The following is a 15,819-nucleotide window of genomic DNA, read 5'->3' on the forward strand; positions in this document are numbered from 1 at the left end:
AGTAACAAACCCATGCGCTTTGAAGAGCAAATACATAGTTCAGAAAACAACCTGGAGTAACACAAACTTTGGAGGCAAGGTTTAAAATGTTTTCATAGTATTTCCCATTTTAAATGCCTCAGCAGGTCCTATTTATAGTCCTAGACTGCAGCAATTACATTAGATCCTTATCACCAGGAGAGATGGGTGTTTACTATATTAGGGTAATGACTTTTTAAAATAGAGACAGTTTATCTCATTTGATGTCACCCCTTTAGCAACAGTAGGTCTTCTACAAGGATCCGTTTATTAGAATCTCTTCCCTTACGGAAAGCTGCCTAAAACTGCAGAGTTTATGTTCCAACACCATGGAGTGGCCTGGCCTTTGCTGGCTACAAGCTGGTATGGCTCTGCCACTAGGATGCCATTCAAATGGACCCTATAAACAGAAACAAGGGCTCTTTCTTAACACCCATCCTACCAGGCTGTGAGCTCCCAGGAGGCAGGGGCTGTGTTACTGAATCCGGAATTCTGCGCACCCAGCACAAAGCCTGGCCTGTGGTCAATGCTCGACAAGTGTATGATGAAGAGGCATGGAGCGTCCAGAAACTCCCCCGTGCACAGCAGACGGACTGGCTGTGTACTGCACGGAGCACACTAAACCAGAAACTAGACGCAAGGCTTAAAAAGTGCTTTAAAACCAGAGGAACAACTGTTTCAGAACCCAGAAGCTACGAAAGATAGCTAATTGATCAGGGGCCAACCACTGTGTCGAAGCCAAGTCACAGGAAGCCAGCTCGGCCCACTCCAGTGACAGGGTCAAGGCCCTCACAGGTGGGCGGCGCGAGGTGAGCAGAGGCCCCGGGGGCCAGGGCCTCCTGGTGAGAGAGCCAGTGCACTTCCTCCCCTGAGCACCCGACACCAACACCGACACCGACACGGGCCGCTGCGCGCTGCTTACAGTTAGACAGGCCTGTTCTCCTGTAACTTCATATGCTGAAGTTCAAAGAATCCATTCGCTAGATGTTGCCCAGACAAAACGATACAGTATGAATTTTCAATAAAACGGTAATCATGAAAAGACATGTTAGGATGAACCATCAAAGAAGAACGTGCTTCCATACACTCTGGACATTCAGTGGCCACCGCCCACAAGGCAGGTCCTTGCTCTCAAGGAGCTCCCTGATATGCTGGGACACGGCTGTGAAAAGGAATCCAGTGGCTTCACTTGAAGGACACGTGCAAGTGGACAGTAGGGACACATGCCAGGAGCACAGACTGCAGACCCTGTCTGATCTGGAAGTTCCTAAGTGCTTAGGGCAGCAGGGGTGGGGGTGGCCCTCTGTTGGTGACTCCTCGACTACCCAGTGCACCAAACAAATGTCCTCTGCATATGGGTGCCACAGCAAGCTGTGTCTTAGGGACTGTGACACTCACGGGGTGGTGGCACGAGAGCTCACAAGGGGACTGGGAAGAAAGGGCCAGAGAGGCAAAGGTGAACAAAGAGGGAACAGTGTGGGAGACATGCACTTATAAGCAAAGACAGAACAAGTGCTGGGTGAGGATGTGGAGAAACTGTGGGAAACAGGACGGAGGTTCCTCAAAAAATTAAAAACAGAATTACCATATGATCCAGCAATCCCACTTCCGGGTACTAATCCAAAAGAATTGAAAGCAGGAACTGGAACCGATAGTTGCACACTCATGTTCAGAGCTGTGTTATTCACAATAGCCAAAAAGGTGGAAGTGTCCAAAGACAGACGAACGGACAGACAAGACGTGGAGCGTCCATACAATGGGATATGTCCAGCCTTAGAGGGAAAGGAAATTCCAACACCTGCTGTGACATGGATGAGCCTCAAGGACATCATGCTGAGCGAAGAAAACCAGCACAAGAGGACAAATACTGCATGATCCCAGTTCCAGGAGGTACCTACAGTAGCCAAACTCAGACACAAAGTAGAATGGGGGCCGCCAGAGGCTGGGGGAGGGGACATTAGTATTTAATGAGGATGGAACGTCAGCTTTGTAAGATGAAAAAGTTCTAGAGATCTGCACCCAGCAACGTGAACACTACTGAACTGTACACAGTATTTAAAAATGCTGAAGATGGTAAATTTAATGTTATGTGTTACTACAATTAAAAAATTAAAACAAAAAACCCCACAGATGTGGCCAACCAACTCCATGAGGCTGGGCGTGAGGGTCCCAAAGGCGACCGAGTGCCAGGCACTGAGTGTCTGCCCAGGGTCGTAGCAGAAGCCAGACCGAGTGGCCAGCAGGGAGGGAAAAGGGCTGCCGACTGGACTAAATTCTCCAGAATTGTGGCCTAAAAGAAAAGCAAGAATTGGGGGAGACAAGTTTTTTAAAAAGCAGAACCTTGAAGAAAAGGGGCTGACGGAATCGCAGGAGCTCCAAAGGCTGGCTACCTGGGGCAGGCGGGGTAGGGACCTGTACCTTAAACCTGTTTTTTTCCCCCTGTGAAATAACAGTTTATGAGTCATCTTTGGAGAGAGGGACAGAGCCACGAAAGGGGCTTTGGGCAGGACCGGACCTGAATTCCAGTTCTGGGATTAGGGAGTGTGGGCTCAGACAAGCTCCTTCCATCTTTCCGGCTGGGGTTCGCCAGTAGTAAATGGGCATTTGTCACCATGCTGGTTGTGATGACCAGTGACAGGGGTGTCATGGCACAGTCCAGGCCCTCCACAAGCAGTGGCTGTTACTGGGGGAGGGACCAGGTCGTTGTAGCATCCCTTGGAGGCCAACCCTCTGATGTCACAGCTGGAAGGGGGGTGGGAATGAGTGACAGAGGGGACAGAGCCTGGACACAGCTGTGAGCACCACAGGCGTGCCCCTTGTTGGGAGGCAGATGGGAAGGGGGCGGGAGCCAGATCAACGGGGAAAAACTAAGGAAGAGGCTGCAGGGCCGCACGGGAGGCCGCAGGTGAGGAGGAACCAGACGCTGAGGTTATTTCCTTCTCAAACGACCTAGAGCCTGAGACACTGGGACGCCTCTGCTGGTCTGCAGCACCTTCTGGAGAGACCGTGAGCTCCCGAGGTGAATGAATCTGAGGAGGGGACTTCCTCAAGTCGCTTCCTGGATGTTTCCACGCAGAGCAACACCATTCACTGTTCTGCGCCATCAGCCTATGGTGTTTTCTTCAGTTTTTCCAGCTCAAAGAACCATTCATCATCCTTCCAGGTTTGCAGGCAAGCTCCAAACTTGCCCTGCCTTTTACTGCCTTGGTCATTTCTCCCAGCTACCCATCTTCTTTTCATTCAATCATTCATTCATTCATTCATTCATCTTTGGCGGCTGGCCTATATGCGGATTGATAGTAGAAGTGATAAAAATATAACTCATTCACATACACAGTGTTAACTAAGCACCTGTTATGTAAAAATTGGACTACACAATGCAGATCCTAGAGATGATTAAAATGTTTGCCCCACGCTCTTCTATTCCGGATCTTTCTTTGGATTTTTTCCATCAGATTTTATTTTTCAGAGACTCCTCTGGAGAATGAGCTCTCATCCATCCAGTCCAGGTGTCCCAGCCCCTTTAGTTACGCCTTCTCCACCCAAAGCGCACACATTTGGAGAAAGTGACTCCCTGGTATCTTCCTTCAAGGGTTCCTGATAACTCTCTTTCTAAACAGCCCGTCTTCATTTGCAATGAATGTGACCCACTTGTAAAAGGTGACATGTTAAATCAGGAAGGGGATAAATGCAGTACCCGCCCCCCCTCACAGGACTACAAAAGGAGGAAGAACACCCAACACAGATTCAAAAACAGAAAGTGGAAGGAGGCGCGCAGAGCTCAGTCCCCGGCGAGCCGCATCCAGGTCACAGCTATTATGGGAGGATTGTGTGCTCTGAGTGAACCAGCCAAAAGCTGAAACGCGGCATTAACTCAAAGCATTTTTATTCCAATGGTTAACAGTTAACACTCATGATACTCTCCAACTTAGGAAAGTTAGTATCATATTCTTAATGTCGGAGGTAATTTTAATTGTCAAGACTGTTGACACCTATCGTTCAGGCCTACCCAGCACCTGTTTCTACTTCTACTGTGACTAGCCCCGGGTTTCCCTTGGGGAACCACCCCATCCCCGCCTTCCTGGTCAGATGAAGTCGATCAGACCCCTTGGAATTTCTGGGGAAGAGAAGACCCTTTTCTGTCTGATCTGCTGAGAGGTGAGGATGCCAGCTTCTGGTGGGAAGAGTCTGCTGAACGAAGCAACCGGAGTCCAGGGGTCGGGGTGGTGAGCGGCTTGGAAACTTTTCAGGCCAGGGAGACAGCTGTTCCTGGAGCGTGGTTACATGAGCCCATAGATGCCCTTTTCTTTTGCTTGTTTAAGCCAATGTTGAGTTCAGTTTCACTAATTTGGGACAGAAAAAAGTCTTGACCAGTAAGTACCTATCTGTAGTGTAAATTATGCTTGTCACCAGTGTGACAGAGTAGAAAGAACTAAACTGAAGTCAGGAGTAGGTTCCATTTCCCCACCAATTCTGCTGAGCGACTTCTGTCAAATCACTTCCTCTTTCATGACTAGTCTCGTCTATAAAACAAGGATTGTCTGCAGAGAAAGAGAAACGCTGGAGCAACTTAGAACAGAACAGCATGCACAGACGTGAGGCTGGGTAGCCTGTACACGGGGCAGACACAGCTGCTCTCACCACGCAGAAACGGACGCCACGAGGAATATTTCTAGAAGACTTACACCTTGCTGCAGATGGCAGCAATAAAAATGGGAATGCAGAAGACAAGTGGGATTTGTCACAGGTGCTTAGCTCCCACTAGCACACATAGCAGTAAGAGCAAATATTAAATAAAAAAGGAATTTAACCTGAAAATGTGGTTTTTTTTCTTCTGTCCTCGTACCAGTTAGCTATAAAGTTCAAAGGGAGCAGGAACTATACTTGGACATATTCCTTTTTTGACATCTGACCTAAGACATGCAAATATACTTTGGTACATTCAAAACTGATCAGGAACCATAAAATCGGTGCAAATTAATTTGAGATTTCCCAGTCCCATCAGGCAGGGACTAGCTAGTTCTACCCATTCTCACCCCTGCCATGGAAGTGTCAGTCTATGAGTGGGTCAGGAGGTCTGTGGGACCATCTACAGTTCAAATATGCAGAGGAAAGCAGTGTAGTCCCTGGGCAAGGACATGCACATTCATGAATGCACATTCATGATATCGTCACATTTTGAAAAAGTTAAACCACCCACAAGAAAAATAGACAAGGGATATATAAAGGAAATTAACAGAAAAATAAACACAGTCAACCTGTGAAAACAGCTTTCCTGTTGTAAAATTAAAACAATGAGACATCATTTTCTACCTTGTCATCTGGCAGATACTGAAAAGTTGACTAAAATGTTGGTTACAAATAGGTAAACAGCACTCACCATCTTTACAGCTTTCTTAAAGAGCAATTTGGCGACATCTATCAAAATCTTAAATTAATTACAGCACTTGCATTTTGCTATTGTTTAAAATAGCAAGTCACCAACTAACACTCAAGTGGTTCAAGAAAAACGTATGTGCACATATATGTATGTGTGTAGAGACACACACACACGGGGGGGAGAGAGAGTGTGAGGCGCCATGCACACAACTGGTGACACTGGGGAAAGAGTGCAAGAGTGACTCTTATACTGGCCCTGCAACTTTTCCATAAGTTCGAAATCATATTTATATAAAGTTTAAAACTTTGAATGAAATGACATAAAAGTCTTAAAATAGAAAGTTCCTCAAGACACGATGTTAAATGAAAAAGCCAAATGCCAGAACAATTTGTGTAGTGTGGCCTCATATAAAAGAGTTACACAATGTCGAAAAACACAATGTCAATGTTCTCTCTGGGGAATTCAGTATTGAGAGAAGTAACAGTGAACTTTCACAGTCTGCTCAAAGTACTTCTAAATTACTTCTGTAAACATGGCACTTATGTATTACTTTTGTTTAAAACAGGGTATGTGTTAACATTTCTACAGTTGTAGAAATCAGTTACAGTTGTAACATCAATAAAATATATTTATTCACAGGGGGAGAAACTCTCAATGTCTATAGCTGTGGTTCCCACCTAATGCATGCACCCAGACTATGGGCCCTGGTGGGATGTGGGCGTGTAGGGACAAGGGACACTGTTACTTCTCCCAATGCCTGAGGCCATGACTAGCATCTTAAGGACAGGACCAGGGATGCTAAACCAGAGCACTGTCCAGGCCCAAATGCTAAGGTGCCTCCTGCTGAGAAACAATGATACAGAAGCACTGATGTTATGTGCACATGATATTTTCATACAGTAATACAAGACCCACAAGTCTTTAAGAATGAAGTAGAGCAATTTGTGTGAATATGAAAAAATATCCGAGAAGTACAATAAAATGAAAAAAAAAATCCAAAAAATAAAACCAAAGCACAAGGTGTAGAATCATACATGTATGACCCCATGGATATATTTAAAAGATGTGAATGTTTATACAATGTCTGAAAGAAAAAAACTTAATAGCGGTTATCTCTGGAGAATGGAAAGAGGATGTGGAAGTTCTTTTTTGGAGTGGGCAACAAAACAATGAGATGTTTTAATTACTTTACAATGTCTAATACTTATTAAAACAAATTACAAAAACCTAAAGAAAATCTTTTTTATTTACTTTTGGTGGCTGGCCAGTGCAGGGATCCTAACCCTTGCCCTTGGAGTCTAAAGACAATTTTAAATCAAGATGTGCTAAAACTAAAGAACCTCAAGATAGAATGGGAACTAAACATATACAACCATAAGAGTCTAAAATACACTGTAAACAGAAGAATTTAGTAGTATATTTTTATGTATTTCCCACCTTGTTCTATAAAACCAAACTTACAATAAAACATAATACAGGACAATACACTTTGGCGAGCATCAGAGTCACCTGGAGGGTTGTTAGACACAGACTCCTGGGCCCCAACCCAAGATTCCAATTCAGAAGATGGAGGTAGGTCCTGGGAATCTGCATTTCTGACAAGTTCCCAGATGCCACTGGCTTGGGCACCATCCTTAGAGAACCATGGAGATAGGAAAAAACACAGAAGTTTAAATGAAAAGAGAAAACTAAGCAGTCACGCCACATCCTGAGCCAGCTTCTACATGGGGAGTAGGGCTATGAAGTTGGCTCACTGGTAAACACGGCCAGAGTCCTAATCATCCGTGAAATGTCATAAAGCATCCAAGTACATGAGGAGGGGAAGCGCTCCCAGGGAAGCCTGGCTGCCCTACCAGAGCAAGGCGGGCAGGAGTCAGGCATGGCCCTCCGGAGAGCCCACACCCAACTCCTCCCATGGGGACATGTGCTCGTCAAGAGCTGGCTAGGTTTATCCCCTAAACTTTTGATGATGGGTATCAGAACATGCCACCTAAAAATATGCCACCTTGGCCTAAGAACTGAGAAGCAGCCTACGTAGGAAGAACTCTCCGCTTGAGCCATTTCTGCCTAAAGGCAGGACACAAATTTCCATCTGTAAACGTGTCCAAGAGGAAAACAACCCTCACCACCAGAGGGGTGGAACCAATAGGAGTCTGCACAAACAAATCTTATGGAAATTTCAATTAGTTTCCCCATACATTTACCTACCCACAACTTACCACTCCTAGAAGCCCCCACCCCGCCCTTTCCTTTGTCTAGCTGCTTCTCCACAATTTAAAACCTTTGTCAAAAGAGCATAAAAGCTTTTAAACCTAAGCAATTCTTTGATGGTCTCCTCTTTCCTGTGAACCCAACACACAAAATTTAAAAATTAATTAAATGTAGGGCCGGCCCGGTGGCGCACTGCGCTAGTGCGCCACTTGGGAAGCGCGGAGGCGCTCCCGCCGAGGGTTCGGATCCCACGTACAGACCGGTTCCCGCTCACTGGCTGAGTGAGGCGCGGGGGCAACACCAAGGGTTGCGATCCCGTTGCCGGTCCCGGTCCAGTGCGGGGACGACACTGAGGGTTGCGATCCATTGCCGGACATGGAAAAAAGACAAAAAAAAAAAAAGTTTCACTTCTCCACAATTTAAAACCTTTGTCAAAAGAGCATAAAAGCTTTTAAACCTAAGCAATTCTTTGATGGTCTCCTCTTTCCTGTGAACCCAACACACAAAATTTAAAAATTAATTAAATGTAGGGCCGGCCCGGTGGCGCACTGCGCTAGTGCGCCACTTGGGAAGCGCGGAGGCGCTCCCGCCGAGGGTTCGGATCCCACGTACAGACCGGTTCCCGCTCACTGGCTGAGTGAGGCGCGGGGGCAACACCAAGGGTTGCGATCCCGTTGCCGGTCCCGGTCCGGTACGGGGGCGACACTGAGGGTTGCGTTCCGTTGCCGGACACGGAAAAAGACAAAAAAAAAAAAAAATTAATTAAATGTATTTTGTCAGTTTAGTCTGCAGGCCATAGCCACAAATATAACAGGGCAGAGGAAATGTTTTCTTCCTCTCCTACCCTTCTCAGGCTAGTTGAACTTGCTGTTATATTTAATTCATTTTTACATAAAATGGGAAATATGATCACAAAAGAGGAGCTGATGTTTCACTGTCAAACCAGGTGCGTGAAAGTGAGGAAGATGAAGGTGGTCCAGGACCGCACACGGAGACAGATTTATAAGTGCCTAAGTTCCTGCTCCACTTTAAAGAAATCCAAACTGGAGACAGTGAATGACATATTAAGGATGTGCTCTGCACGAAAGGGCTCCACAACTGGCAGATCCACACTCCAGGAAAAGTCCCCGCTCTTCAGACAAGGGGAAAATGCCCCTCCCTGCAAAGGGCCTTGGCTCTGCATCAGCAGTTGGCACCTAACTGTACATCTGTAAGCTCTAAAATAAAAGGATTATGATTTGTATGTTTTTACAGATTCCTGGGGGTAACCAACTTCTTACACTAACAACTCCTGCTGGAAGAGAATATTGTCTCTCCGGGGCTGTGTCTGGAACTCTGCACTAGAACTCTTCAGAACACCCAGGTTTGAGAGTCACTGAACTGAGCACTAGGAACACAACTGCCCCAGGCGGTCATATTGTTCTGCCTGAGGGTACCTATCAAATGCTTAGAAAGGGGTGGGGGAGGCTGTACATCTGTGAGCCTCAAAGGTCCACTCCCCTTTGGTTAGATTCTTAGCTTCTGCACCTTCTCTGTGTGAGCAGGCTTCACCTTGTGAGCAGTAAGTACATGACACATGTGGAAGCATCTAGTGTGAGACCAGTTATACAGGAGGTGCCAACAAGTGTTGGTTTCAATTAGGACCCTTTTTGACCAAATCCACACACAACTGCTTGTTTTGGCTTCAAACCTCCCAGCCTTTCAAGTGGACATTTCCTGTTGTGTCCCTCTGGGCACTGGTCTCCTGACCTCTTCACCTTCCCCGAGGTTGAGTTCTAATTTCAGCATCTAAATAATATGTTGATTTGGCACTTAAGCATCCCTGATAATCACAGAGAGAAAAGGGAGCTGGATCATCTGTTCCATATTCTTACTGAGAGGAAATCACACTCCAGCTCCTCAGAAGCAGCTAGGTTTTTCTGGACACTTCCGGAGCTTCCTTTGGTTGAAATGCTTGTGGGAGAGGAAGGTGTGCGAAGGTATTTCCTACTCAAGTCTGTTGTCTTTGGCTTGAAATCCAGAAGCCAACCCTCCATGGTAACACGGATAGGTTTATACCTACTTTTTTTAAAGTTTGCTGATAGCATTTTCTTAAATTTCATACTCGTGGAGTATGATCCATTATACATTTCAATTCATGGAAGAACAAAGTCATGATGATCCAGTTTTTAAAGGCAATTGCTTCTTTTGTAGAACGAATTCATTAGGTAATTTAAAAAACAAGAAATCATCATTAATTTACTAATAAAGAAGACAGCTGCACCATCTAAATTTTAAAATGTCTTACATATCTGAGTGAAGCAATGTATTCATCTTTTAAACTCTTGTTTCCTACATAAAGTAGTTGGAAACCAAATACACATATGGCTATTCCATAAAAGTAATTGTGTGTGTGTTAAATTGCTCCAGAAACATTCACTCTTTGGGTTAACAGATATTCAAGTATCTGTTGTTTTCAGTGGCAAAAATATTCCTCAAACACACATGATTAATATTTTGAATGGGAGATGGTTCATTTCCTAATGACTCCACCAGTATCTGTTCCAATTAGTTTTAGGAAAACAAATCGGTTTTCTTATGCAGCTCTAAAATTAATCTGGAAAATAAAAACAAGCAACTGCTTTAAGAATTTATAAGTGTGGACCAAGAACCTAACAGAGATTCAGTAGGGCTTCTTTTTATTCAGGAGAGATGCTCCCTGAGGGGACACAGGAGTGGCTTTCTGGAATGTCTGTGTTCCAGCCCAGGTACCTTGTCACCTCCAACAGCACTTGTTACTCTCACTCTCCCTCCCATTTACTCTGAGCCAGCGATGGGGCCACAGAGGACTCGTCACAACCCTGTCTGCAGCGAGCACCCACTCTACTGGAATCACCCCCTCCACAAACACGTGCAGAGAACCCACTACGCGGCAGGACCATTCTGGACACAGTTAATTAAGACTTAGTCCCAGCACAACAAAACCCCTTCTAGTGGAGAAAACAAGAAAAGCACGTCCCTGCACAGGGAAGGGTGGGGAAGGGACCTAGGAATCCAGCCGAGGGTCTGCAGGTGGCCAGGCTGAGACGCGACTTGCTCTGCCACTACGTTTCTTTCAGGAGGGACACGCTAAGGGGGGTGTTGTGGGAGGAGGCTCCGCTCTCTTCCTTGCTAATCCACAAGCCTGGTTTAGATCAAGGCCATCAGGATGTCACTCAACACTGTTCTTAAGATGTCCCTGAGTGGCTTCTGTGTTTCCTCCAAGGAGTGATGAAATTCTCAGCAGTATACAGGACTCAGGGCTGTCTGTGACCAACAACCAGGCAGAAGCAAGCAAGAGGAATAAGGAGACCAGCGGCTTCTGGACAAAGACGGTCATGAGGGCCTTGGAAATACTGTGTCACTCCTAACTCCACAGGATGGGATGAAATCACGCCAGATCCTACGCCTGCATGGCCCTCATGGTTAACCACAGCCACCCTTACAGACGTTTTTAAAAAGGAACTCACCAAATCCCAATTTAAACAGACACCGTTACCCTCTTTATGTACGAAATATAAAGGATGAAGGATTTTGGTGGGTGTGTCACACGTGGTGGAAGCAGATGTGGGAGCTCAGGAGGGACGCAGTTCATGATGAGATAATGGACACACGTGAGGGAACGGGAGAAGGACCACGCTAGAAGTGGTGACCGATCAAAGCTGGACTTCCGGGGTCACAGCAAAGGACTAGGGTTCTTAACCCCGCTGGGGCAAAGTTTTGAAAATCATGGTCCTTGCCACCCCATCCAACAAAATGTACAGATGCACAGATTTTGTGGATAATGAAGGGGCCCACACGTCTCCTGAAGCCTTCTATAAAAAAATGCCCCAGGACTATGGCTTCCTTAGTCAGCAAACTTCTTGTGCAAGAGCCAGGCGGTTAATTTTTCTGGCTTTGTGGGCTACACGGCCTCTGTCACAATGACTCAACTCTGCCCCTGTAGCTGGAAAGCAGCCACAGATGGTGAGTGAGTGAATGTCACTGTCTTCCAATAAAGCTGTATGGATGGACACAGAAATCTCAATTGCTTACATTTTCACATGTTAGTAAAAATTCCTCTTTTATCTTTTTTTCAAACATTAGAAAATGTAAAAACCATTCTTAGCTTGTGGCCATACAATACCAGGCAGTAGCTGGTCTGGCCCCTGCCCCATCCCTGCTTGCCGGGCCCTAAGTCATCACACAGGTGTAGACGTTTGTCTGTCCAGGGGAGGTAGCAAGAAGTGACGGTAAGACACTGGACTGAGATATATGCTCTGATCCCCTCCCTGGCTTCAGGTCTCCCCACGAACACCACATTCTCTCCGGACTCGACTTCCCTATCTGTAAAAGACGGCATGCTATGAGATGATTCACAAAGTCCCTTCTACCTCCTGGGTTCTACAGTCCTTCACGTACAACTGAGAGAGGTACAACTGTACCTGTGAGCAGGGGAACGGTATGGGAAGTCAAGCCTGTAAACATGCTCACTCATTCCAGGTGAAGGCAAAACTGTGAAGCAGGGAGAGGCGCAGCACTTGGAACACGTGTGCATCTGGAAATCTCCAGCAAGTGACTGTTCCCTGACGAAAAGGAACCCCAGACTTCAGTTTACACTCCTCTTCCTTGCCATACAAGGGCCTAAGCCAAGATGAAAACTTGCTGACTGCTCCACAGAAAGAATAATGTCTTGGGTGAACACTTAAGAAAACAGCTCCCCAAACCAACACCATTTTATTTTATTCTCTGTTGTTCTACTGAGCTTGGGTTGAGAGACAATGACAAGACTGCAACACAGAGGGCAAGGAGAGAACAGGGCCCAGGAGGAGGCCCCGGAGTCAGACAGGGAATCAGAGCTCACTGCCCAGAGCCAACATGGAGAGATGAGGCCAGAGGGCAGCTGAGGGCTGCTCAGACCCAGCAGCACATCTGCCACCTATGGCAATGGGGGCACTGGGCTGGTCAGTGGGCAATACCCCCGTCTAAGAGTTACAGAAAATGGATGGGAGCTGGCAAGAGACAGAGAGACCTATTAGAAAACTGTGGCAGGTAAGAAATCACTGGGGCCTACAGTAAGGCAGAGCCAGTGGGCTTGGAAGAGAGAAATATGCAACAGAATTCTATAAAAACTGGTGGCTGGTGAGGTGTGGGCAGGTGAGGAGAAGGAAGCATCTATGTGGACTCCCAGGTGCACTGTCTTAGGAGATGGGCAGGTCACTGTGCAACCAGCGAAGCTGCGGAGTCCAGGGGCAGGGCAGGTATGAAGGTAAAAGAGAGCACCACCCATGTTGCACGGACCCTACTCTGAGAAAAGAAGCAATGGGATGCGAACAGCTGATCATCACGGAGAAACAGATCAGACCCACGCAGGCTCTACTGGGTTGATGGCACCCTCACTGAGAGACATTTCTGGTTATTCAGTGGGTGAGCAAAAGAAGGCTCAGGACTTCTAAGTCAGCAAGGGCCAGACTTGGAAAAAATTACCAACCAGAGCCTGCTGAGAGTGGGACACTGTTTAAAGCAAGTCAGCGTGGTGGCACAGTTGTGGACGACAGATTAAACAGACAGCTGGTGCTGGCTGAAAAGAGAAATGCCCACGTCTTCAAGTAAGAAGGGAGCAGCTGGCACCACTTCTCGAAGGCTCCCAAGGACACCTCTGAGGATTCCCCAGACCCACACTGGCACAAGGCCTGCTCTCTGGAGCAGGTCCTGCACCCCTATGGGACCACCACGAGCGTGCCTAATCATAGCCTAGACCACCTGCAGCGATGCCACCTCCTGGGCAGCTGGGTGGGACTCACCTTTGCCATTAACGGTGAGGCCCGTGGCCATGGCTGCAGTCACAGGGCCAGGCACCTGAGGCACTAGAGGGTGGATTCGGGGCCTGCTCCCCATCCTGGCTCGCTCAGCGCCGGGACCCAGCAGAGCTCCGACTGGCTTCTCTGCTGCCACTTCTGGTGCCACCGTGTCCTCCTGACCCTGCTCGAGAGGGTCCAGTTTCTCGGGGCTCTCGCTCTGAAAGCCATCCACTGCGGTCCTGCTCTTAATGGGGCTCTTAGGCACGAGGATCTTGATACCTGACTTCGCTAGGTCCATATTCTTCCGGCCTGAGAGAGATGGAGCTGTGTTTTTTCTGAACTTCTGGCTGGCAGCAAACAATTGGCTGTTTTTGGAGTCGTGGTCTTTGCCAATCACTAGTGATTTAGGAGAAGAGGTCTTAGAAAAGCTGCTGTTGGTGGACCTGGAAATTTGTTTCCTGGCATTGTTTGGAGAGGTCCGGTTTGTTCTGTTTAGTGTGCTTTCTTTCTGCTTTTCCGTGTGGCGCCTGTTAAAGTCATGGATGTACTCCTCACAGTTCACCAGGTGCTGCTCTGGTTCCCAAGTATCATCCTCGCTGTCATAGCCTTTCCACCGAACCAAGTACTCTGTCTTCCCTTTTTTGTTTTTCCTTTTGTCAACAATCCTTTCAACCTGTTTATAAAAGAAAAGAAAAAAGTTTTTTTAAAAAATCAAACTTGTTTGAAAAAAAGTACAAGAGTAATAAGGAAACATCAAGCATAATAAAAACCACAAGATAATGAAAATTATCTTCTCCTCCCCAAGCCCAATTATCTGAAGATAAAATATAAGAGAACACTTGGGATTTTAGCAATTTCCCTGAAATTAAGTCAAACAAAATGCTAGAATGTTGTGCTCAGAATATATAGATGTGCATTCAGTAGCTTATTCTGGGAAGACTCAAAGGGGCTCCTTTTTATTTCTGCACTGAACCTGACAACCTGAGTTGGCTTTCACACTCACGACTGGAGCAATCCTGGTCATCTGCAGCCTGGTGCCCTGTCATCCTGCGGTGACCAGCTGCAGACACGCAAGCAACAGAATGACTGTGGTGACGGCAACAAACTATGAGGGACTAACATGTGCCTGTGGTGTGGTGGAACTGGCTCGCTGAAGAAACATATGCCCTACAAGTGTTACTCAATTCAGGTCAGCAGAGAACATAATAGTTTATTTAGTGTAATAAAGTGGCCTGGAAGGTCATTTACCTTCAAATTTTGGTTTTAATTGATTATGCTAACATCTTTAAAGAAAAATGCTGTTTATCTTTGAAGCTGATGATCAATACATCCTGTGTCAAATTTATAAATTCATACACCCTCACCCTGTAAGCATGTTGTCGTTACTGTGAAAAATTCTACTGCCTTGACAAGTGTGAATGAAAGGGAGATCTGCAACTCACATGAACAAAAGAATATTTGACATAATCACCCCCATATATTATCAGGAAAATATCTAGAATCTGTTGCTGCCTCTGCGTTTAACGTAAACCCATCAGCCAGCCTCCCTGGTGACAGCATACAAATCCCTATCTTGTGGGCAGAGGCCTATGGCTGTATAGCAGCTCTTTAGTTAAAAACACAAAGGCCTAAGCCATCGATTATGAAGGACATCAGCACACTTCTGCATAGTTACAGGTTAGGTCAGACAACATAATGATGTGCCTAGTTCTGTAACATTCCAAAATAACAGGGACTAATTGAATTACGACTCTAGACAATCTTGGAGAATATACTCCATGCCATCATTTCCTCTACTCTCAAAAAACCCAAAAAATTCTCCAATATATCTACTGATATATAGAGAGTTAAAGTACTTCACTAACGAACAGCCTAAGATTAAATACACATTATTGCTTCTGTGATAAAGGCTAGAAAGGCCTTGTTTCACCATCAGGCAGATGTTATGCCTAACAGATCTCCAGAGTCAAAAACTAATGCCAGATCAGCACATGCAAGTCCACACAGACCATAATATAGCAAGGAGAGCTTTTAAAGTGATTTTCCTTCACTCGTGAATAGTTATGAATAAGGGTGTATTTCAACTTAAGTAAATGATGTATTTCTTGAAAATTCCACAAAAATCAATTTCATGGCAGAAATAGATTAACAGTTTTTTTTTTTTTTTTTGTCTTTTTGTCTTTTTCCGTGTCCGGCAACGGATCGCAACCCTCAGTGTTGCCCCCGTACCGGACCGGGGACCGGCAACGGGATTGCAACCCTCAGTGTCGCTCCCGCACCTCGCCCAGCCAGTGAGCGGGAACCGGTCTGCATGTGGGATCCAAACCCTCGGGCAGGAGCGCCGCCGCGCTTCCCAAGCGGCGCACTATCCAGTGCGCCACCGGGCCCGGCCCCTCGTTCACAGGTCTTTAT

The 15,819-nt window shown here is 46.3% G+C and overlaps 1 protein-coding gene across 1 annotated transcript in view; it reads right to left on the bottom strand.

The window, feature by feature from the left end:
• The window catches only part of CDYL (chromodomain protein, Y-like), a 65,005-nt gene extending 50,928 nt beyond the window's left edge, over positions 1-14,077 (bottom strand). The window contains exon 1 of the mRNA XM_008569444.1: positions 13,411-14,077. Coding sequence (XP_008567666.1) covers positions 13,411-13,705 — 295 coding nt within the window. The 5' untranslated portion in view covers positions 13,706-14,077. The remainder of the gene's footprint in view (positions 1-13,410) is intronic.
• Positions 14,078-15,819: the final 1,742 nt, after the last annotated feature.

The sequence above is a fragment of the Galeopterus variegatus genome, unplaced genomic scaffold (genome assembly GCF_000696425.1).
Source record: "Galeopterus variegatus unplaced genomic scaffold, G_variegatus-3.0.2 Scaffold497, whole genome shotgun sequence".
NCBI classification, from domain to species: domain Eukaryota; kingdom Metazoa; phylum Chordata; class Mammalia; order Dermoptera; family Cynocephalidae; genus Galeopterus; species Galeopterus variegatus.